The sequence below is a fragment of the Neurospora hispaniola genome, assembly GCF_033458365.1.
Source record: "Neurospora hispaniola strain FGSC 10403 chromosome Unknown B0T23scaffold_3, whole genome shotgun sequence".
NCBI classification, from domain to species: Eukaryota; Fungi; Ascomycota; class Sordariomycetes; order Sordariales; family Sordariaceae; genus Neurospora; species Neurospora hispaniola.
Genome location: NW_026944408.1, coordinates 436207 through 457147, shown reverse-complemented (window position 1 = coordinate 457147; position 20941 = coordinate 436207). Strand labels below are relative to the sequence as shown.

Here is a 20941-nt window from a genome sequence, read left to right as displayed (position 1 = left end):
CGTTTTGTCGGGACATTGTGACCTTTTATTGCGATTGCGTTAGAGATAGCCGCACACAGATGAATGCTTCGGAATGGCAAAAGTCTGATATAGTATTCCTAGTAGGTCTCAGAATAAGAGATATCACAAGGCTATGGTATTTCAGTATATGTCAAGGCTGTAGAACACTGAGGCTAGCGTGACCGAAATCGACTTAAGTTCGAACTTATAGGGTTGACGGCGGCGACCTCAATTATCCAACGTCAGGCTTGAGGAGTATAGACATGTCTTGCAAGACATAAGATGGGGATAGGGCTGGACAAGGAGAGGATGTGAAACATGGCCGCTACCCGCTGTGATCGGTGAACTACGCACCGGATAGTATTGTCTATGGCGTGGAAGTAGTTATGAACGCCGTTAAACCGCTCAGTGCCCGAGCCACTCCCGCCAACGGCGTGCGTGGGTCTCGCGGCGCGATCCATTGATACCCGGTAGTTGCCCGGCAATATAAGGATAAACTGCGCGATAGCTACGTAGGTAGCCGCGCTCGTCCACGGCAAAATTGATGAGACCTTCGCTTCGCGGGCGATTAGCCAACTACTTGACAAACGCGGTTACAAAGACTGTGATAGGGCTCACGAGAACTCGAAGATACATCGGGTCAGGTCCCAGTGGGATATTCATATCCAGAAATTACCTAGAAATCAAGTTCAAAGGTGTGATAAGGGCGCTTGGATGCGTGGTAAGAGTATGACCGAGGCATAATGTTAAAGGTCTCGACCATTTTGTCCAGAACGAGCCGCGTACAGCAATAATACTGTGTTGTACACTACTCTGGCGGGGGTTGAACAGCGACTTCGCTGCAACCTATTCGGAAACCGGGACTCCTTGTGATACTCGAAAAGTCTTGGCCTATTTGGACGAGGGCTTGGATCTTGGCGATCTAGACGCCCAAGAAGGAAGAAATAGACGAACACGGATCCTGTGGAAAGAAGGGGCGTGTGTTGAACGAACCACATATTGGGATGCCGCTCAACAAGATGGACATTTTTCTAATTACCATCATGTTGGGGGGGGGGGTAATTTTATGTCATGCTCCGCCCCCAAGAGGCTATAGTACACTAGTACCGGTGGACTCGCGATAAGCCACAGTTTTTTCGGAAACGATCAGGGGTCTGACGAGCCGATCGCATCTTTCCCCTTGGTGAAGTAAAGGCAAAACGTGGTGTTCCACACCGGTGGTCAAGACGGGAGAGGAGCCAGGAAAGTGAGGGTGAAGGTGGGGGGAGGGGGAAGGGGACTTGCTGTGACTGAGGGTTTGTCTGGATTGACGACAGGAGATGAATAAACTCCATCCATGGTTCGGGAGTGAACATGTGACCGTGACGAAACAGACGTTGGATCAGACCATGGGAGACCGAGAGATGAGCATTAGGTAAAAAGAAGCGATCCCATTTGGCCTTCAGTTGTGTTGGTAAATAGTATTGACAGGTGTGGTGCATAGCACCATTGTGAAATTGATGGAAGACTGGAGGGCAAGACTCCATGTCATGACGGGTAGGAATTGGAGAGTGTTTTTCTGTTGCACGGCATCCATGGATGGAGCATGGGATTCCGAGAGCCAGGAAAGGAACGGAGCCAGGCTGATGATATGTGGTCTTGTTTCAAACCCAATCGATATCATGATGATTGAAACCCTGTGTGCTGGTGGAAAAAAAAAAAAAAAAAAAAAAGGAAAGAAAATCTGCCGAGGACGGAATGTCACTCATGGCACGACCCTCACATGAACCGAGAAGATCGGGGACTATATCAGATCAGGCGGGAATCTGCATCGAAGAAGCACACGCCATCCTTCGCCATTGAGATGCCGTCCAGTCCGTGGCGGGAGAGGGAGGGCGCCTCTCGGGAATGACGGACAGCGACATGGAGACAGCACTGCACTGCACTGCAGATTATGACAGCTCAACATTGACAGGCAAAACATGTGACTCGAGGAATGCAGATGAGGGGGGTCTGGAGGCAACAACGGAAGGGAAAGGGGAGCAAATGTCAAGGGGGCAGAAGGTGCGACCTGAGTGCAAGGAACGGTGGACCTCGGCGTATGTATAGGTAGTACTGTGATACGTTACACCGCTGTGCATTATTCAGGTTCTGCCCGATGTTGTACTGCATGTAATCATGCGATCTCCCCCATGACGCTTGACTGTGCCTCATTGCGGTGCTGCTTGCGGATAGCGGATTGCCCATCCCAATTGAGCAGTCCTTCCTATGCATGCCATTGTTCCGCGCTCCGTGACTGAAAAGGAGTACACCACGTAGCGAAAAGAAGGGACGGCATCCCGTCATACAAGAAAAAGAAAAAAAAAAAGAAAAAAAGAGAAGAAAAAGAAAAGGAAAAGAAGAGCAACAAAGTATGAATCTCTACCAAGGTAAGTACCCAGTCCTCACAGGGCTCGGTTTCGATTCTCGGTTCTCGGATCACAAAGGTGTCATTGACGGCTTGTGGCCGGGGCAGGGGGGCAAGGATGAGGTGATAGTACGGGGTATGCTATTGTCCAGGTTGTTGTTCCTTCTCCGAGATGAACTTGCTTCTTCTTCCATCAACAAGTCAGAGGACGGATCAGATTTCTTTGGCAGGCAACAACCGAGGCAAAGTTTTCTCCCTCCGTTGTGTCAAGATACCTCTAGGTACCCAAATCCAGATGTGTCGGTTCCTGTTGTCCATCCCCGAGGGTGCCTGCCCCGAACGGCTGTGGCTGCGGAAAGAAAAGTCCTTTCAGCCAATCATAGCACCGTAAGAAGGAGGGGCAGGCCGGGCAGCAGCGGGAAATTGTGGGGCGCAGAATTGAGATCATTGCCTGGCCAATCAACATCATTTTATCTTGCGCACTTCGTTCTCAGCAAATATTGCCCGTAGTTGAAGGAACCCTCCCTCCTGCGCTGCTGAAGACTGCCTGGAATCTCTGATGAGGAAACTCCCGTCACCTACCTTAGTTGTGCCCGTCGTCACTTGCCCCTGTCACGGGACTTGCCGGTTTCGGTGGCTTTCTCAATGCAGTAGTGTACGTAGTCACCAGTCCAGTTTGCGAATGAATCAAGGGCAGTTTAAGACTTCAAGGGCCTCGACCGTGCTGGACCGTGACACCAGCGAGGCCCGGACATCGACCGCCGCCCGCGCTCCCCCCCTTCTCCCACTTCCCGCTCCGCTGCCGTCCGAGTCCTCCGTCCCTTGTTGTCGGGATTTACACGGCTACACGGTTATAAGGAGGAGAGTCAGGAGTCTGGGGTAAGATGACAGCTACATACACTACGTAAGTACATGACACAAGTACCTCCCTCCAAGATGGCGGAGACATTTCAGGGAATCCGCTTGTCGACTAGTGACCATTGACTCCCCTCAGTACTATGTAGGTACTGTAGACCAGTTGCGCCGTCAGCAGGCTGGGACTCTCTCTTTACAATGGAGTCGTCGCGTCGCCTACCACGGAAATGACAAGACTGATAGCAGCAGAGATATCATCAGCAGCCAGACGGGATCCACCAGCAACAGGGAGACATCCTCGCCATAGTACCCGCTATATTCATCGACCGAAAGACCTTTCTCCGCGCCATTCCCAGGCACATAGCAACGTCGCAATCACGAAAAACTGCCAAGCTGGGCCGTACTGTACTGTACATTATGTACAGCCTTTCTCGACATCAGACCCTGATCCCCGCCCTCGTGCTGCTGCTGCTGCTGTCAGCAGAAGAAAAAGAAGCAGAACAAGACGTCGCCGAGGCACACACATACATGGACATATACAGAAACATGAACAAGCAGACATGGAGAGGGTGAGCGAATTTAATAATATCAGGAGGAGGCCATCAGACAACCGAGCCAGACCTCGTTCAACGGCCAGCTCGCAAATGGTGGCCTACGCCCAAATTAGGTAGCCTACCTATCCGCGGCTATCCAGCCGGCCATTACATGATACCTACCACGATACTGCACTCCTGGCACTAGGTATTCGACACCACACTAACATCGTCTCCGCCCAGGATTAGCATGACCTGAGCTAACATGTTCCATCTCCGTGGGATTGCATCAGGAACCAGCAATGGCGCCGGTCTTAGCGTCTTTCCATTCGGTGCCAGTCCCACAGCCCACTGGCACACTGGGGTCCTCCTAGCCACCCACACCTTTCCCCCCTTGGCCCCGTTATTGGCTGCCTGGCAGACCCGGAAAGGGCACCACAAGAAAAGTAGGTACTGTAGTGTACATAGTGTGGTGTATGACAAACCCGCGGCACCGTATCGTAACCGATGTCGAGACGGTCTGTTTTTGATGCCATGTACATTGATTGCACAATGGTCTGTCTGACTGACTGACTGAGAATCTGGCGGCTTTCTCTAGAAAACAAAAACACCAAGGGAGAATCCCGCTGGTGGAGGCCATTCTGATGGTCCATCCAACGAGGGAGCGCTACTGCACCGCATATTAGAGTGCTAAACATACGAAACATCCACCAATTGCCCTACCCACACTCAGACAAATCCAGAGCAATCCCGAACAGGGGGGCAGTCAATACAAGCTGGAAAATAGCCAAGCCAAGCGAAACGCTACCGTCGAACGCTACGCTGGACGGGGGACCACCACACTGGAGTACGACGGACTGGACCACACTGAGAAATCGGAAACCTCCTTCTTAAACCTCTGCCGGCTCCCCCTCCCGAAAAAAGGCCCCCATTGTCATTCGCTCTTTTTGCCTCTTGTGTCGCAAAGGCTTGCACAACAACAAAACAAACAACAACAACAACAACAACGACATTATCATTCTTATCCACAAGTGCAGCATCTGTCGTACAGTACCTGTCGAGAGCTGTCGTCACTGCCGAATACCCGCCCAGGACAAGGCAACCCCCCCCCGGCTCTGCCGCCTGCGCCCGTCCATGTCGGCTGCCCACTCATCAACCACAACAGCGACGCCCGCTTTGCTCTCATAGTGTGCAGTGTGTGACCGATTGGTGTGATGGAAGTACGAGTCGCAACCACACAGAGCACTTCTTCGTCGCCGCCGGGCGCCGGCAAGTATCCTCGCCGCGGAAGACGCGAAAAACCATGGCCGCCCTCCAAACAACGGAAGCTGTTGCGCCTCTATGTTTGCACACAAAGCGAGCGCCTGCCCCTGGTGCGCATTCTCGAAAGGCTAAAGGATGGCACCTTTGACCCAAGGTGCGATCACCTCTTTTCCGTAATATTGCAGTACTAGGTGTGACGGCGATCATCACCCAAGCCCCGGGATTACTGACTCGAGGATCGTCATGTTTCACAGGCAACGAAATTCTCACAAGCATCTCAAAAATCTATTACCAGACCGTCGCATCGATGACTGGCGACCGAGGGACCTGGCCTCGATGTTGGTCCGAGTGCGCTTCCTCAGATCAGTCAGGGCCGAGAGGAGGATGAGGAGGAAAAACCGAGATCACAGGGCACGCGGCGGCAATACGAACCAGCACCATGCCGCCGCCGACATAGAGTGGAGATCGCCGACGGGGTACCTGGGCAGTCGCATGGGAGTGGGTATGATGGACAGGGGGGCCATGGATACGGATATCATCATGAACTTGGACGGAAACCCTCTCCGCAATAATCAACACATCCGCCATCACCGAGGCCGTCACGATTCCGCCCAGTCGTCACCACAAGCCTTGCTATCCGAGTCGGCCACAGCAAGCCCCGAAACCTCGCACGCATCCCACGCGTCATGTCAGCTTCACCAGTCACCCATCAACTCCCCGGAGACTTCGCACACCTCTCATGGCGCCCCATCGCACCGAGAGAGGTCACCAGTGAGGTCGGAAAAGTCCATGTCAAGTTCGCTCAAGTCAGCATCGGAGTCCCTTAGGTCAGCATTCAAGAGGAGGTCATGGGCATCGGTGCTGTCGAGCATATCGTCGGGTATCTCCAGTCTTGCCCGTTCTTCGTCATCGGCATCTTCCAAGGGGGTTGGCCACAGCGAGAACGGTCCCACGGTTGCGCTCAGCAAGTTGAGTCGAGATGATTTTCTTTCTCTGCTGGAAGAGAACAAGCCATTGGCATCAGCAACCAAAGCAAAGGTTGCCAAGGCGCTGCAGAACCCCTTGTTCAAGAAGAAGTACTCTTCTGTTAACCCCAAGACGGAGGAATTGAACAATGCGTTGCTTGCCATGTGCTGCTCGGCTCATATTGAAACCAGCTCCCCTCCTTGTGTGCATGAGAGACTATCCAAGGCCATTGAAGCCCAGGACTCTGAAGGTCATGCCTTCCGCAAGTTTACCGTTACCGACGAGGAGGCCAATATGGCGGACAAGTATGGCAACATTCTTCTGCACGTCGCTGCCCGATGGGGCGCCCGTGTTTCCATTTTGTTGTTGCTTCTGCGACACACTGATGATATCCAGGCAGTTAACGTTCGTGGCGAGACTTTCCTCCATGTTTACGAACCCCCAAGTCACCCAAAGCTAAGGCCAGCTTCTTTCATCAACCTTGTGCGACATCTGCGATCACGGGGCTTCGACTTTTGCCAGCGAGACGTCGAGAAGCGGACATTTCTACAACACCTGGTCCCGAAGAAGACCTTCCCCATCGAGATCCTTCATTGTCTGTTCCGTGAAGTCGGCCACGGGACGGCCCGCTTTCTTGTTGCCAACAAGTGCTCGGCTGACGAACGACTGTGGCACTGCATCCGCAAGAACCTTTCGTATCAATCGCCCAAACTCCACCGCATCTTCGGCGACGAGCAGGAGTTTGTCCGGCGCTATCTCCCCGAATTCATGGGGGATTCCTCGTGCAACAACTCGACCCGCATTACCATGACCTCCGACTCGGACAGTTGGCGCGGCAGCTCAAGTCGCGGCAGCACCGCCAGCAGCTCCCAAAGCATCAAGCGAACGCCCGTCATGCGTCTCTTGTGCAAGATTGCTTCGGGTCGAGACTCGGATAAGCACGGGGGCGAGGCAAACCTGGACCAGCGTCTCGAGGCCCTCCTCGGCATCGGCCCCAAAACCACCAAGCAGGACATCGAAGCCTGGCTCAACGAGCGAGACACCGAAGGCAACTCGGCGCTGCATTATGCCGCTGAGTTTGGCATTGTGGCGGCTGTCAAGTTCATTACTTCGCATGGCGCTCAGGTGAACGTGATGAATAACTGCGGCAACACTCCCCTTCAGCTCATCAAGTACGCGATCCAAAGGACGGACGTCAGGACAGATGTGTACATGGAGGCACGATATTTACGCTGTGCGGTGCTTTTGTTGGAGAGAGGAGCATTCGATCAGAGCAAGCTTGTCAGCGAGCGAAGCGTTATCTACCCGTACGATGTGTTTGACGGAAGCGAGAGGTGCATTACCAATCTGGTGAAGCAGGGTGTGGCGTACGAGTGTCGTGGCCTGCATTTGCTATCCTCATCAATAGCACCGCATGGGCCAGCGATGTGGATGGATGAGAATGGACATATGCAGTTTGCGCAACACTCTTATGATGAGGAAGGAGGTAATGGGGAGGGAAGTGGACATGCGCATGGGCACGGACATGGAGGATACGGGATGCACGGGATGCCGATCGGTGCGGGCGGCATGCCGATGCATTTGGAGTTTCAGACTTCCTTTCTTGGTTGATCTTGGTTGGTGATCTCTTTATGGAGTTTTGGGTTGAAAGGGGGCAGGAAAGGACGATATGAGAAACGGAGAATGGCGCATAACACGGGGAATTGTTTGGATAAGGAAGCGATGGCGATGTAGGGGTGGAATATTTCCCTTCTTTTTCCCTTTGTCGGCTTCTTTCTCTTCTTTCCATCTTTTCTGAGATCGACTTGGATATTTCACGGCTATGGGGCCTCGCATCAGCAGGCGACAGGCGTTCAATGCTCTTTCACTATCACCAAGGGTCTTGTTGCATTTGAGAGCCATTGTAATCATCATCATCATCATCATCATCATCATCCCCTTCCATTTGTACATTTTCCGGGGCCCTCAATGTACTGCCTCTAGTCATCATGACTGTCTGTCTCTTAACCTACGGGACAGAAGTCGATGAAAAGCTCACGATGTCGACGAACAAAAAGTTATGTCTCTGACGTTTTAGAGCATCGGGATAGTTTTCCTCCCCCATTGATGCAATAAAAGTACATACATGCCGACGAATACCTGCCTACCTACTTTCTTACATGTCTATGTCCAACTGCCACCTTTGGCAATCTTCCTTTCGTTCCCCTTTCAGTAGCAAAACATCTGCAGGCATCACGTCCTGCAAGAGCCCTGCAGTTGTTTAGCGTCGGAGATCTTTAATTCCATTCTATTCACAAAATCACCCCCCAGAAGCTTCCGACACACTGTCTCCAAGACTGTTCAAGATGCAAGTCATCAAAATAGGAATGTCCCCCTTTGGTGCTTCTAGAGCATCTATCCAACCTGTCGGAAATGCGTTTGCATCCCTACACTACCTACCTATTCCAATTCTTGCTGGCGATGGCGCGCGCTTCCGCATGGTGTGCAATAGGTAGGTACCTTACCTACCTACGTACCTACCTACATATTCAGGGGTTTAAGATGTGATCAAACCAGCCATCTTTTGTGCGAAAAATTAGAGTTGTTGGTAGGTACTTGCAAATCATCGCGCTAACAACACAAAGTCCAATACCGGCAGTGGTGTAGTGTACATACACGTGTAAAGATGCTCGGGGTTCACTCCGTCAGCAGGGATCCCATTGGGCTGGTCAACTGTTTGGCTCAACTGGCTCAGCTGAATGGATTGGACCAAACCTTGTTTACTACTCTCTGGTTCTCATGTAGGGCTCAGGGGTAAAGGGCACTGGGTTCAGTGTACCTAGGGATTGGATTGGGCTTGGGCTTGTGTAACGTCATTAGAGTGTAGTCTAGAATAGGTAGTCAGTCCTTGGAGTAACCGTGACTAGGTAGTAACCCTCGCCCCCTTGTGAAAGAAAAGAGCCGCATCGACAAAGAGTATACCTAGGTATATATAAAGCACGAAATAAAAGGGGGATGGGGGGGGGATTACCATCCAAGCGAAGCCTGGGCCCAGCCTACCTAAGAAGACTTGGGGTGTTTGTTTTGTAGGCGAGGTCAAGGTCAAGGGGAAGTACCGACCTAGGCTGCGTTGTAGGTACAGACTGACATCTTACACAGTACACCGCTGGTGTGACGCCCACACCGTCACCGTAACCAATACCACACCGAGACCGTCACACCGTCACACCGATAGGTACCGACACCGATACCAAAAAATGGAGCTGGGAAATCTCCATCCGACTTCTAGACCTGTCTCACCATCCATGATCCATCACGGGAGTCACCTGCACGCAACGTATATGTCGCAACAGGGGAAAGCTATAACGGAAACCAAGCGAGGTACATGTTAGGTATCAACGGCCTATACCTACCTACCTACCTAGAGGTACCTAGTCAAGAGGACAACCCTGAATGGCACACTTTTTGTTTGATGTACATCTAAAAAATCTACATGTATAATATATGTGTTCGGACTTGAGCCCGAGCAGAGCAGAGCACTTGGGGAGGTATTCACTTGTACCTACCTACGTAGGTAGGGGTCTTACCGGAAGGACAAACGTTGGTACCTACAGGTACCTAGGTACACTTTATGATTGTTCCCAAAATGTCAAATTTCAGTAAATACCTCTAGGTAGGTATCTACCTAGGTAGGCAGGCAGGACAGAGAGTACCTAGGTAGGTGGTCTCGCTGGTTCCACCAGAACTGGTTCCCGTGGTTACATGTACCTCTATGCTCGGGCGCGCATCGATCTCAAAAGCATGCACGGGCACATCAACATGGATTAGATCATTTGCACTTTCAATGCGATACATACACAGCCTCACATGTAAACATATAGGTATGCTACCTACCTAGACAAAGTGATTTCCTGGCGGCCTGAAACGAAGTGCAGCAGCTTGAGTACCTAGGTATCATGTTGAATGGCCATTTTATATGACCGTTTATCGTGCCGTCCCGGCGGGATACACGACTCCGCATGGCAGGATAAAGCATGGTAGAAAACACGGCAGAAGAAAGTTCCAGACTCGGCTGCTGATCTTCGGCGCGGTAGGTATTTAGCCTCTTGTCTTATATCGTCAGATCCCACGCGCTTCTAATATCTCCGGCATTGAGCTAAATGCCTGTCCAGACGTATAAAGACAACGTTCAAAGTAGGTGATTTGTCAATATTGCGTTGTGCAGTGGAGAGGCAGAATGGGGATAGAGGTAAGGATGTGGTGTATGTGAGTGGGGCGCAGTGGAATTATACTGTCAGGGTTTGAAGGGAGGTGAGGTTATACGGACATACATGGGTTACTGACTGTATTGTTTGTGATTGTAGGTGTAGAGAAAGAGAGACGGCTAGTCTGGAGGGCTGAGATAGGGCACGAGAGGGAAAGAGCCAGGACTCGGAAAGATGTTGGCGTTGATGGTGGTGGTGGGGTGTTGAGTCGATGCTGGGATGTTGAGATGTTGACGTGGCGACGCTGGTCATGGTGTTTTGGTCAAATTTGTGTGCTTTCTCGGCGTCCCGTGGAAGGAAAAAGCCCAGCACTGTAAACCACAGGGGAAGTACTGTGCAGCATGCATGTAGCCACTGCGACTTTATCGCTGAAATCACTTTGGATGCTTGTTGTTTCCTCGTGAAATGAGGGGTATCCTGCTGTCGATTGGACCTGCGTTCATTTGCTTTGGGAGGCCTGGTGCCTTCCCAGAGTCCCTCCTTGAAATGTACTTGTCCTAAATAGCGCTTTCCCGCGAACCTCGCTTCCTTGTGTAAAGCAGCCACCAATCCATGGATGCCCTCTGCGATTCTCCCTTCGTTCTCTTTTTCCTTCATTTCTTTTCCACTAGATTTCGCTCGACCCACGTCAGTTCGATCTCCGCGTAACACTCGCTTCCTCCCGCTCGTTCCAAGTAACGGTTGTCAGCTAGGTCAGCATTCTCGGAAATCGAAGGACTTCGAGCTTTCAGTGACTGGAAAGACAGAAGTGTCCCCCATCTCATCGGCATTTGTGAAAGGTATTGAATGAAATAACTTTTCCTAACCCCTCCTGCGCTGTTGCACAAATCTGGCCAAACCTTCATTGCACCAGGCGCCGCATATCGTCTCTCCAAAGAAATGCTGGGCCCCTTGCTGACAGATTTCTTGGAATGCAGTTGTTCCTCAAGTGATCTCACACCTTCCTCGAACTTGGATCTTTTACACTAAACACATCCACGAGCTTCAAGATTGCATCGATTCCGTCTGACCTTATGCCAACCGATGAGCGTGAAAAGATCGGAAGACCCTACTTGTGTGACACACCCGGATGTTGTGAAAAATCGGAGCTCATCAACATCAAGGAAGAGCAATTTGCAGCCTCGTGGAAGTCCTTCAACGCTTACCCCCGACTTGGCTACACTATCACAACCAAGGTGTCTCTGGTTATCTGGCAACTCTCAAACTTCCCTGGTCTGGTCGACAACATAAACAGTGCGCATGTTTGATACCAGATGTATTCTCATTTCAGAAGAGAGAGATGATTTGATCCTTTGTAGCGATTGGCCGTCTCTAACGAGAGTCCAATTTCACCCGTGGGCGTGGCATCGGCATTGAACCACCTGAGGGCTTTCAACCAAGACTCATATCCACCGCTGTATTATCCAATTGTCATTTTGGCCCATGAAAGCCGGATAAGCATTGCTCTTATCAACGGACAAGTACCTAGTTTATTCGCGAGCAAGGATACGCAGGAGTTTGAGCAAGAGGAGGGACAAAAACAGATTGACGTCGAGTGTCACTACCTGCCTGCTCAAAGTTTTCGAAGGGCGCATGTCGAAACACCACTTCGTGATATACTGAATACTCGCCATTCCACTCACCGCTGCGACCTTCATTCTCTGGACAGAAGTCATGTACAGAGACAAGCCAACCTCAGCGCTTTGTGGGCGTTTCGAACTACCACAACATAAACCACGAACAAGTCGACACAGCACGAGTTCATGACAGCGACGTTGAACTGTCGAGATATTACAAAGATGACACCCATTTTCATTACCTGCATACCTAGCCCTTTCCGTGGAAGCCACATCAAACCCGTCCATTCTCCAGCCCTAGAACAAGAGCTTAACTTGCCGCACCGTCCCCAATGTCCTCATGCACCCTATTTTGACTTCGCGCCCCCCTTTTTCCCTATATGCCAACCGATGATAGTTGATATGTAAAGTCCCGCGTTTTGTATGGTAAAACCTACTTTTAAAACGTTATGTAATATCTATTTATATGTCGATGAAACTTTGACGATTTTAGAATACAATTCTTTCCCGTACAATCAAAGGTATATTTCTATTTCTTTACAATTATAAATCCCTAACCCGACTACATTTATACCCCCCCAAATCGATTACTTAATTAATAAGAAGATGTTTATACTTTATAATCCATTGTATTTAATTCTTTCTATACCCTCCTACGTTGGTGTATTGAAATGTTTAGAATTATTGAAAATATGGGAATTTGTACGTGAAAACGACTTGTATTTATAACAGCTGACATAGGGTGCGCGAAGTCAAAAAGGGTGCATGAGGACATTGGGGACGGTGCGGCAAGTTAAGCTCTATAACAAATGATCCCCCTGTGCGGCTATGTGCCAGACTTCTACGCCACATGCAACGCCAACGCCAAAATGCCAACACCTTACTCCATGCCCTTGAACGAAGATGATACGCCGAGAAAAGAGATGCCGAACAGAGATGCTGAAAAGACGAAGGCTAAGTCGAGATGACTGTTGTCGGTAAAGAAAAGCGGCTTGTTAGTGCTAAGGACCGCTGAGTCCATGTCGTGAGAGAAAGTTCGTTGCTGGTGACGGGAAAAAGACGCAGTGGAAAAAAGGACATGCTGAACGCCAATAGATGCTGGTTGAATGCTGAAGCCGTAACGAAATGAAACCTGGACTCCTGGCGCAAAGGGAAAGTAAAAAAAGACGAAGCGACGAATGATGCCCGCCGGAAGACTACTTCGAGCCTGGTGATGCTGTCCGTAGAGGTACCGCTGGGTATGGGCTGTGTCTGCCGGAAGAAGAAGAGACGACGAGAAGTGACCTGACTAGGGCCAATGACAAGCAGAAGACAGGACTGGAGGCCGACTTTGGCCGGCTAAGTCACAGTCCAGAACTCCGAAGCCACGTGCCCCTTGCCAGGGTCGACGTGCTTCCTCTCCACGGACGGGTTGTTCATGATCCTAAGCCCCCGCGGGGCCTTGGAGTCGAAGGCCACATAGATGTGGCCTTGAACGATGAGGTTTTCCTCATCGTAACCCATATAAACCGTGAAGTGCCAGTCAGCAATGGCAACATCATTCTTTGTATACCCGGTGCGTGAATCCTGGTAGGTAAGCACGGTTCCGTCAAGGGCGTGCCGGTTCTTCTTATTATGCAATCCAGTACGGATCACAACAGCATTCAGGTCCAAACGCGCAGCCTCAGCTCGACAAATGGCCTCTGTCGCTAACATCAAATCCTTCTTCCCGTCATAGTTTGGGTTCTCGCCCCAAACTTCCAGCCAATGGACCGAAATCTCTGGGTAATCTGGAGAGCCGAAGCTCTCGTCCTGAAATTCTGGGACTTCGACTGGTTTATGCCTGTTGCGCCAAGATCGCTCGTAAATTGTTTTGACGTTAACTCCTTTTTCGGGATAATAACCCATTTCCGGGTCCCAGGGCTGTGGCTGGTATCTTCCTCTACGCTGAGATGGTAGAGGTAGAGGTATCTTCGATTGGTCTGTGGTTTGACTTGAGGTGAAGTATATAGGGAGGTCGTGCTTCTGGTATCTCTCGTAGCTTCGTCTGGCTGTGAACCAGATCTGGGTTGCCGTCATGGTGCTCAAGGCATCGTTCTGGTTTCTCTTGTTGTGGACTCGGTCCCCTTCACTCTGTTGAGCGAATCGTCTCCGTAAACTGGGTTGTTGCCCCAGTGCTCCAACCAGTAAATGGATATGTCAGGATGATCTGGAGAGCCATGGCTTTCGTCGGCCAATCCTTCGAATACCATAGGCTTGTCCCTCCGACGGCTAGGTCTCTCGTAGTAGGTAGCTCCATGTTTGAAGACCTCTAGGTGTTGGAAAGTGCTGTGAAGTGTACCTCTATATAGGTATATACGATAGTTGTACGTTGTGCATTTGCCTTAGTTGATAATCAAACCTCCCGCTCATCACGTTTCTAGTTTAGCCATTTCACTCATCATGTAACAAATAAAGCTATAAAGCAAGGACAAATGAAGAGGTAAAAAATATCAAACTTTCATAACGCTGTTGAACTCCATACATGCTCGAAAAACCGCCAAATAAAAGCCAAGTGACTTTAACTGTCCCGCCGCTCGTGCCATCCGCAAGACGCTGCCCGGGCACCAGCTGGATTCACCGGAACCAACGCCCCAACTCCTCGGTAGTACCTCTGCTCTGACCCATGACTTTATGCGCTGTAGTAGACCGAACGAGAACTAAATTTCGAAAGAGGAAGTTGCCGAAAGAAAAAGGTGGTACCGAGAGAAGGATGCGGCAGAAGAGGAAGATGCCTGGCCGAAAAGAAGAAAAGTCGCAAAAGGATAACATCGAGAATTGGTGAAGACGTGGAGTCGAATCCCGGAAACAGATGACTGGAATGGAAGCCGAAGACTATTCGGCTAGACTGAAGTCGAAAAAGGACAACGGTACCACTGGGTATAGAGCGGAATGGCGACGGGGAAGTAGACAGGCGTTAAAAAGAGAAACAGACCATAAAGACGTTGGTGGCACCAATTGCCCGTGCAAAGCGAGGGACCGTAGGAGGATGGCATGTGAGTAAGTGTCGTCTGGTCAAAGATACCAGTACTCAGACGCGACAGGCTGACGCCAGGGCTGCACGATCTTCCTGTCGGAAGCGTCCTTTACAATGCGCATATCGTAGGGTGCCTTGCGATCCCACACGATGTAAACATGGCCCTGGACGACCAAGTTGTCGAGATCGTACCCCATATAAACTGTTATATGCGGGTCGTCCTCCGCTGTCAAGTTCCGCTTCTTCCCGGTCCTGGGATCGATATAAGTCAGAAGGGTTCCGTCTGCCGCGTATTGATTAGTCTCGTTATGCACCCCAGAGCGAATGACCACGGCATCAAAGCCTAGACGGTTGGCCTCCTCACGGAGGATCTTTTCGGTGCCGTCCCGCCGGTTCAGCGTCAAATCCCCGCCGCACTTGCCGGCCCAGTTTTCGGCCCAGTGGATGGTGATGTTTGGGAAATCAGCAGAAGGGGGGCTCTCCCACTGAAACTCCATCTCTTCCTCTTCAGCTTTGCCCCTCTTGCGTTGAAGGCGCTGGAAAAGCTTCTCAACGGTGGTACCCCTTCTGGGGTAACCCTGTTCGGGGGTCCATACTCTTGTGGTCGGAATCTCGAAACCAGGCATCTTGTTGGTGATTGGGGAGGTGGTTTTGTCTGTCTTCTTGTTAGTGTTGTGCGCGCGGAAGATGAATCAAGTACGAAAGTAGGTAGATCTACCTTTGTTGAATGGAGTTGGGTTTTTTAGGTTGACTGGAGACGTGGAGACTATAGAAGTCGAAATCGTTTGTTGAAGGGGTTGGCGTAGCTGTGATGATGGAGGTAGACAGGTAGTTGATTTGTCAAGGTGGATGATGTAGTCGAGGTAGTTGATGTAGTCGAGATGGTTGATGTTGTTGAGGTGGTTGTTGTAGTCGAGGTGTAGGACGTTGGTCGAGTTGTCGAAGATCGAAATGTCGATGGGCAGGAAAGAAAGCCGTGGGATAATTCGGGAGGTAGGGGTGCGGCTCTTATAGGGATGCAAAAAAGAATTCCTGGGCGACTGAGAGACAGCAGTGAATGTAAACCGCAAGGTCAGGAGATGAACCTGACCTCGAGTGTGCAATGGAATGACCCTCGCAGACCTGGATTACATCCACGGCGTGTCAAACGGGCCAAACCTTGACCCAACTTCCCGCCTGCCGGCCCTTTTAGGCCAAAATCCTGGCGTTCCCAAGGTTGTGATGCTGGCCGGCCAGCATGGTGTTGAGTGAATGGCGGAACATCGAAGCCAAACTAATACCAGCACAAGGTTTCTGCGGGGCCTTATAATCCACCAAAATCCAAACCAGAAACTGTGATGGAGACGACTGGTAGTCCAGGTTTACCTGTACGTTGAGATTAGGACTGTCCGGTGAAGGGAACCGTCCCGTGTCAATTAGTGTGTTGAGATGTACGATCCCGTCTTCACGATCATCAAAATCGCATTTGGTGCCGGCAGAATGATTACCTCTAGAAAGGAGTAGCATGTGGTTGCTAACATGTAGAGGTAATATGTGCTCGCTCTCTAAGGTGGTTCACAATGAAGCCACTGTCGGCGATGCTAAAAAGTGCGATCTATAATTGCAAATAAAATGCGAATCGTGTTAGTAAAAGCCTGTAGCGAGTCCGGACATATTTGTTGGTTGGTTGTCTGTGGCTGAAGTAGGATGGGGATGGTTGGAGGGGGGAATGGACAAGCTTCCTGCCCCTGGCCAGCTGGCCTGCGTGAGTCGTCTGCATCAATGATAGGCGGGCTCGATGGCGATAACACCGTTATGATGCCATGATTAGGTACTCTGTCTAATATGTTCCAGCAAAGATTGGAATTGATTTTGAGGATTTAGCAGCGGCAGTAATCTCTATAGAGATTGTCAGCGCTTCCACAATGTGGTGATGTTTGTTTATCCAGGTGAGTTGCGTGGCAAACCGGAAGAACAGGGGGAGCAGAGTTGGGTAGTATCACAAGTATTCTCTGAGAACCACACCAGATAATTCAACGCTACCATGAAGCTCGTTGAAATAATGACAGCGCAAAGATATTGAACCAATTATCGAGCAGTCTTGAAGCCTTTTCGTTTGCTTCTACGACCCTGTGGGCGAAGAGGTTCGCGAGTGTCTTGCACTACAGTACTTCCACATCTATCGGCGTTTTCAGCATCTCGCATCCAGCCATTTCACTGAGCAGGCCTGCCTAGATACCTCTAAGCAACCTCAACGCAATGCACTTGTATCGCAACAGAAGAAAAAATCACAACCAAGAACGTACTCATCTGGATGCATAGAGGTACTCTGATGGAATTGACAACAGGGGTAAAGCAAGTGAATAATGCTACAAGTGCTCCAATCTTGAGTGACAAGAAATCAAGTATTCGGCGCCAGGACCATCAGCTGGTCCAAGCCAAAACCCATGTAAACTGTAATATGCGGATCATCGTCCGCAACAACATTGGTGTAAGTGCCTGTCCTCGCATTGTACTCAGTTAAGACGGTGCCATCTTCGGCGTATTGGTTGGTCTTAGCGTGAACGCCCGACCGAATGATAACGCATTTGAAACCAATGCGCTCCGCCTCCTCGCGGCAGATCTTTTCGACGCCCTTGACCGTGTTGAGAGAGATTGACTTGCCCTGCCAATTCCAGATCCAGTGAGTTGAGGGAACTGGATACTCATCGGTTCCCATGACCTGCTCTCGGTGGATGGCTGTCGGTTCTGCGTGTTTGGGTAATTTCCTATCCAGCCTCTCGGTCAAGCGCTCAAATGTGATAGACCGCGCTGGCCAGTCGTCCTCCTCCGGGTTCCACTTCCTGTTATAACCCGGCATGTTGGCTGTTCAGTCGAAGTCGTCAGTGGATGCTGTTTCAAGAGGAGAGTAGAGTCCAGAAGGTCTACCATACCTAGTAGGTGTGCAAGAAATGATCCGAATTGATGCAGTCGGTAATGGATAGCAATCTCAGTACCAAGTGGGAGGGAATGTTGCGATACTTTGAAAGGGGGTAGCAAGGTGAGCGATCTGTATGTTGGGTTGATCGAGAATTCCGATGGAGGGAAAACAAAATCGGTTTGGGGAATTTTAGGTCTGTGAGCTTTATAAAGCATGGAAACGGAAATACAGGCTCAGCAAGGTTGAAATGTTCTGGTGAATGCCATCCTTTCGACCAGCGACAGAGCCTCAGCCTCAACCTGAGCGACCGAGAAATTGCACTGAAGGTGATCTTGAAGACAAACCATTCATGACAGAACCTGAATGTCCACTGCTGAAGAGCGAAACCTTGACCCAACAAGTTCTGCAGGGGAATATGGGCCCAGGTCTATCCGCCAGCCACTGAATTGTGAGTTGCCGGCCATTGTGGTGCTGAGTCTCGGCAGGAATAGCAGGGCCATCGTGACAGAGGTATACCTCTAAAATTTCCTGTACGAGATGTCAAGCTTGATGTTGAGTTCGTGATTTTCAAGATGGCATTTAAAGCCAGTTGACTCCTATATATAAGACTACGGTAGTTACCTCTACCTCTAGGTATAGGCACGTGGATGGCAACACATACCTCTAGGTACCGTGTACCTCTAGCCGCGGCCTCAGCCACAATCTGCATTCTGTGTACAAATGGGTATGTTAGCTTGTGAATGGCAATGGCAAACGGAGTGACATAGTCAGGTTTACCTGTGAAGGTTTGGTTGATGGCGGGCCTGCATTCGTGATGGCAATTGGAAGTGAAGGGCTTGTTCCAAACCGCTTGTGTGTTGAACTGTTCGTCTCCCACCATTTCAGGGGCACTGTTCACCAAACCCGCCGCAAACCTGGATTTTTTGCCTGCCACTTGACATTCGATCCACTGCCGCATCATCCTTTGTCTTCGTTTAAGTTGACATCCCTTGCCTCTTCCATTTGCTCCAAAATCTTCCTCTTCCACCTCAACGCAGGACCATCAATCATCGGCGCACAAACCCATCCCCTCCATCGGATTTCCACTTTCTCGCAAACCACAACCAAAAGAAACTTGAACAAGCGCAACTACAACACGAAAAGAAAACCTCCAGCTTGCCGACAATTGCATCCACAAGCAACAAAGAAAAAAGAAACTTCCAACACCCCAAGCTCGTCGGCACGACAATGTCTACCACGAGCGCCGCGCCCCCCGAGCAGCCCGCGGAGAAGCTCACCACCAACATGAAACCCCAAGAAGTCGCCAACAAATCGCCCCTCCCCGAGAGCGCCAGCAAGTCATCTACAGCCTCCAGCGCCGCCTTGTCCGATGTGCCCAACAAATACGAGCTCGACCCATGGCCCAAATCTGCCGTCGAGAACCCCAACGAATACCGCCCCGGCGGCTACCACCCAATCCTCCTCGGCGATCATCTCGGCCCGCCCAGCAACCCTTCCCGCTTCCGCGTCTTCCACAAGCTTGGCTATGGCGGCTTCGGCACTGTCTGGTTGTGTCAGGACATGGACGAGATGCGCAACAACAAGAAGTGGAAATGGCGCGTCGTCAAAGTCATGTCGGCAAAGGCGTCGAACTTGAAGGGAGGAAACGCGGATCTCAAGGTCATGGAAATGTTCGAGGGAGTGGATAGAGAGTTACTGAAGGAGAAGGGCGTGTCGATTCCCATGGAGAGTTTTTGGATCAAGGGTCCCAACGGAAGACATTTGTGCTTGATGATGGAGTGGTTGGGCCCGGAAACGACGGGGCTGGCCAGGTGCATCGGGCACTGCGAGGGGATGATGAAGGATATTTGCTTTCAGCTGTTGGAGGCGATGGAGTTCATTCATTCTAGGGGCCTCTGCCATGGAGACTTCCGGCCGCAGAACATATTGCTGAGGTTGAAGAATGGTGTTGATGAGTGGTCGGAGGAGCAACTGCTGGAGATCCTGGGTGAGCCCGAGCGTGGTACGGTGGTCGAGGATGATGATCCGTGGGACTATTCAAAGGGGATGCCGCCCCCATTGCTTATGAAGGAACCAGAAGAGATGCAACCTGTCAAAGGTAATCCGAGCGTGCCTGAATACCTGGTAGGCTGCGGCGACATTGCTTACGGCTCTGGCTTGGTGTCGACAAAGATCGCCGTGGTCGACTTCGGCGTCGCTTATCCCTCTTCCGACCACCCGGCTCGGGGCACATCCGGAATCGCGGGTCCATATGCCTCTCCCGAAGATCTGACAAGCCTGCGCGAGCTGATCGGAATCAAAGCCGACATCTGGTCCTTGGCCGCAACCATGTTCGAAATTCGCTTCGGCTTCAAACCCTTCGCCGGGAACAACAACGCCCCCAGCGCCATTCACCCCATGGAGCAGGTCATGGGCCCCGTGCCGCCTCCCTTCCGGGCTACAGTTCGAGAATGGTACAAGCTTCCCGCTGAAACAGAAGAAGAGTTGCAGGGCAAGAGCAACGCAGAGCTGTCGTACATCAAAGCCAACAGGGAAGATATGGAAAAGGACAAGAAGACTTACATGGAAGAGCGGGGCGCAGGCGCAAAAAACTATTTGCTCTTCTGCATCTTGTATCCCCGCAGCATGCGCATCAGCCCCGCGCAGGCAGAGGACATGGCTAAGCAGGCCAAGAGCAACCCGGCACAGCTGCCCTTGTGGACTCCGATCCCACGCAACCCCGACAGACGCGCCTTCTACACCCGAAAGGACTATCTCAAATACATGGTTCCCGAGGAGGAAGTCGAGGTGTTCTATGATCTCCTCATGTCCGTCTTCAAGTGGCAACCAGAGGATAGAGCGACCATTGAGCAGATCATGGAGCACCCCTGGTTTGAGGGCCGCAAGGAGCGCAGAGATGCTGTCGTCAAACCCAACCTCACCACGTCGGAACTCGACATTGTCGGTTCTATCTCTACCAAGTTGGGACAAGCCAAGGCGAACATCAGCAACTGGTTCAACATTCTTTTCTGCAACAAAGAGAAGAAAAAAACAATGGGTTCGAACATCCTCTCGCGCTATCTTTGGCAGCCCACTTTCAAGACCTTCGGCAAGATCTCTGGGGTTCCCACTGCCATCTTTTGGCTTCTCATGATTGTTCCGGCGGCGTGGGTTATCAAGAGAAAGATCGATCGGGGTCGCAATGTCTTCTCTCCCAGCAGCGTCAGGGGTCTTCGGCATTGAGGGAGGGACGGGGAAGTCGTCA

The 20941-nt window shown here is 51.0% G+C and overlaps 7 protein-coding genes across 7 annotated transcripts; 2 read left to right on the top strand and 5 right to left on the bottom strand.

Annotated features, from left to right (window-relative positions):
• Positions 1-4055: 4055 nt before the first annotated feature.
• On the bottom strand, positions 4056-4638 carry B0T23DRAFT_103365 (uncharacterized protein). The gene has a single exon (XM_062831734.1). It carries the CDS (start codon positions 4479-4481, stop codon positions 4089-4091), a length of 393 nt encoding a protein of 130 aa, XP_062693634.1. The 5' UTR covers positions 4482-4638; the 3' UTR covers positions 4056-4088.
• A 97-nt stretch (positions 4639-4735) lies between these two features.
• On the top strand, positions 4736-7623 carry B0T23DRAFT_103339 (uncharacterized protein). Its single transcript, XM_062831733.1, has 2 exons — positions 4736-5191; positions 5292-7623. Exons 1-2 carry the CDS (start codon positions 4989-4991, stop codon positions 7612-7614), a joined length of 2526 nt encoding a protein of 841 aa, XP_062693633.1. The 5' UTR covers positions 4736-4988; the 3' UTR covers positions 7615-7623.
• A 3217-nt stretch (positions 7624-10840) lies between these two features.
• Positions 10841-11292, bottom strand: B0T23DRAFT_314319 (uncharacterized protein; the record flags this gene model as incomplete). The annotated part of the gene is made up of 2 exons (XM_062834793.1): positions 10841-10981; positions 11188-11292. Coding segments are annotated over 2 exons (246 nt in total), but the record flags the coding sequence as incomplete, so codon positions are not given.
• A 1849-nt stretch (positions 11293-13141) lies between these two features.
• B0T23DRAFT_394370 (uncharacterized protein) lies at positions 13142-13861 on the bottom strand (the record flags this gene model as incomplete). Its single annotated transcript, XM_062838122.1, has 1 exon — positions 13142-13861. One exon carries the CDS (start codon positions 13859-13861, stop codon positions 13142-13144), a length of 720 nt encoding a protein of 239 aa, XP_062693631.1.
• A 975-nt stretch (positions 13862-14836) lies between these two features.
• On the bottom strand, positions 14837-16318 carry B0T23DRAFT_403229 (uncharacterized protein; the record flags this gene model as incomplete). Its single annotated transcript, XM_062838758.1, has 3 exons — positions 14837-15395; positions 15930-16022; positions 16233-16318. The coding sequence occupies 3 exons, from the start codon at positions 16316-16318 to the stop codon at positions 14837-14839; spliced, it is 738 nt and encodes a 245-aa protein (XP_062693630.1).
• Positions 16319-17178: 860 nt separating this feature from the next.
• On the bottom strand, positions 17179-17637 carry B0T23DRAFT_427239 (uncharacterized protein; the record flags this gene model as incomplete). Its single annotated transcript, XM_062840045.1, has 1 exon — positions 17179-17637. One exon carries the CDS (start codon positions 17635-17637, stop codon positions 17179-17181), a length of 459 nt encoding a protein of 152 aa, XP_062693629.1.
• Positions 17638-18924: 1287 nt separating this feature from the next.
• B0T23DRAFT_313622 (kinase-like domain-containing protein) lies at positions 18925-20919 on the top strand (the record flags this gene model as incomplete). The annotated part of the gene is made up of 1 exon (XM_062834752.1): positions 18925-20919. The coding sequence occupies one exon, from the start codon at positions 18925-18927 to the stop codon at positions 20917-20919; it is 1995 nt and encodes a 664-aa protein (XP_062693628.1).
• Positions 20920-20941: the final 22 nt, after the last annotated feature.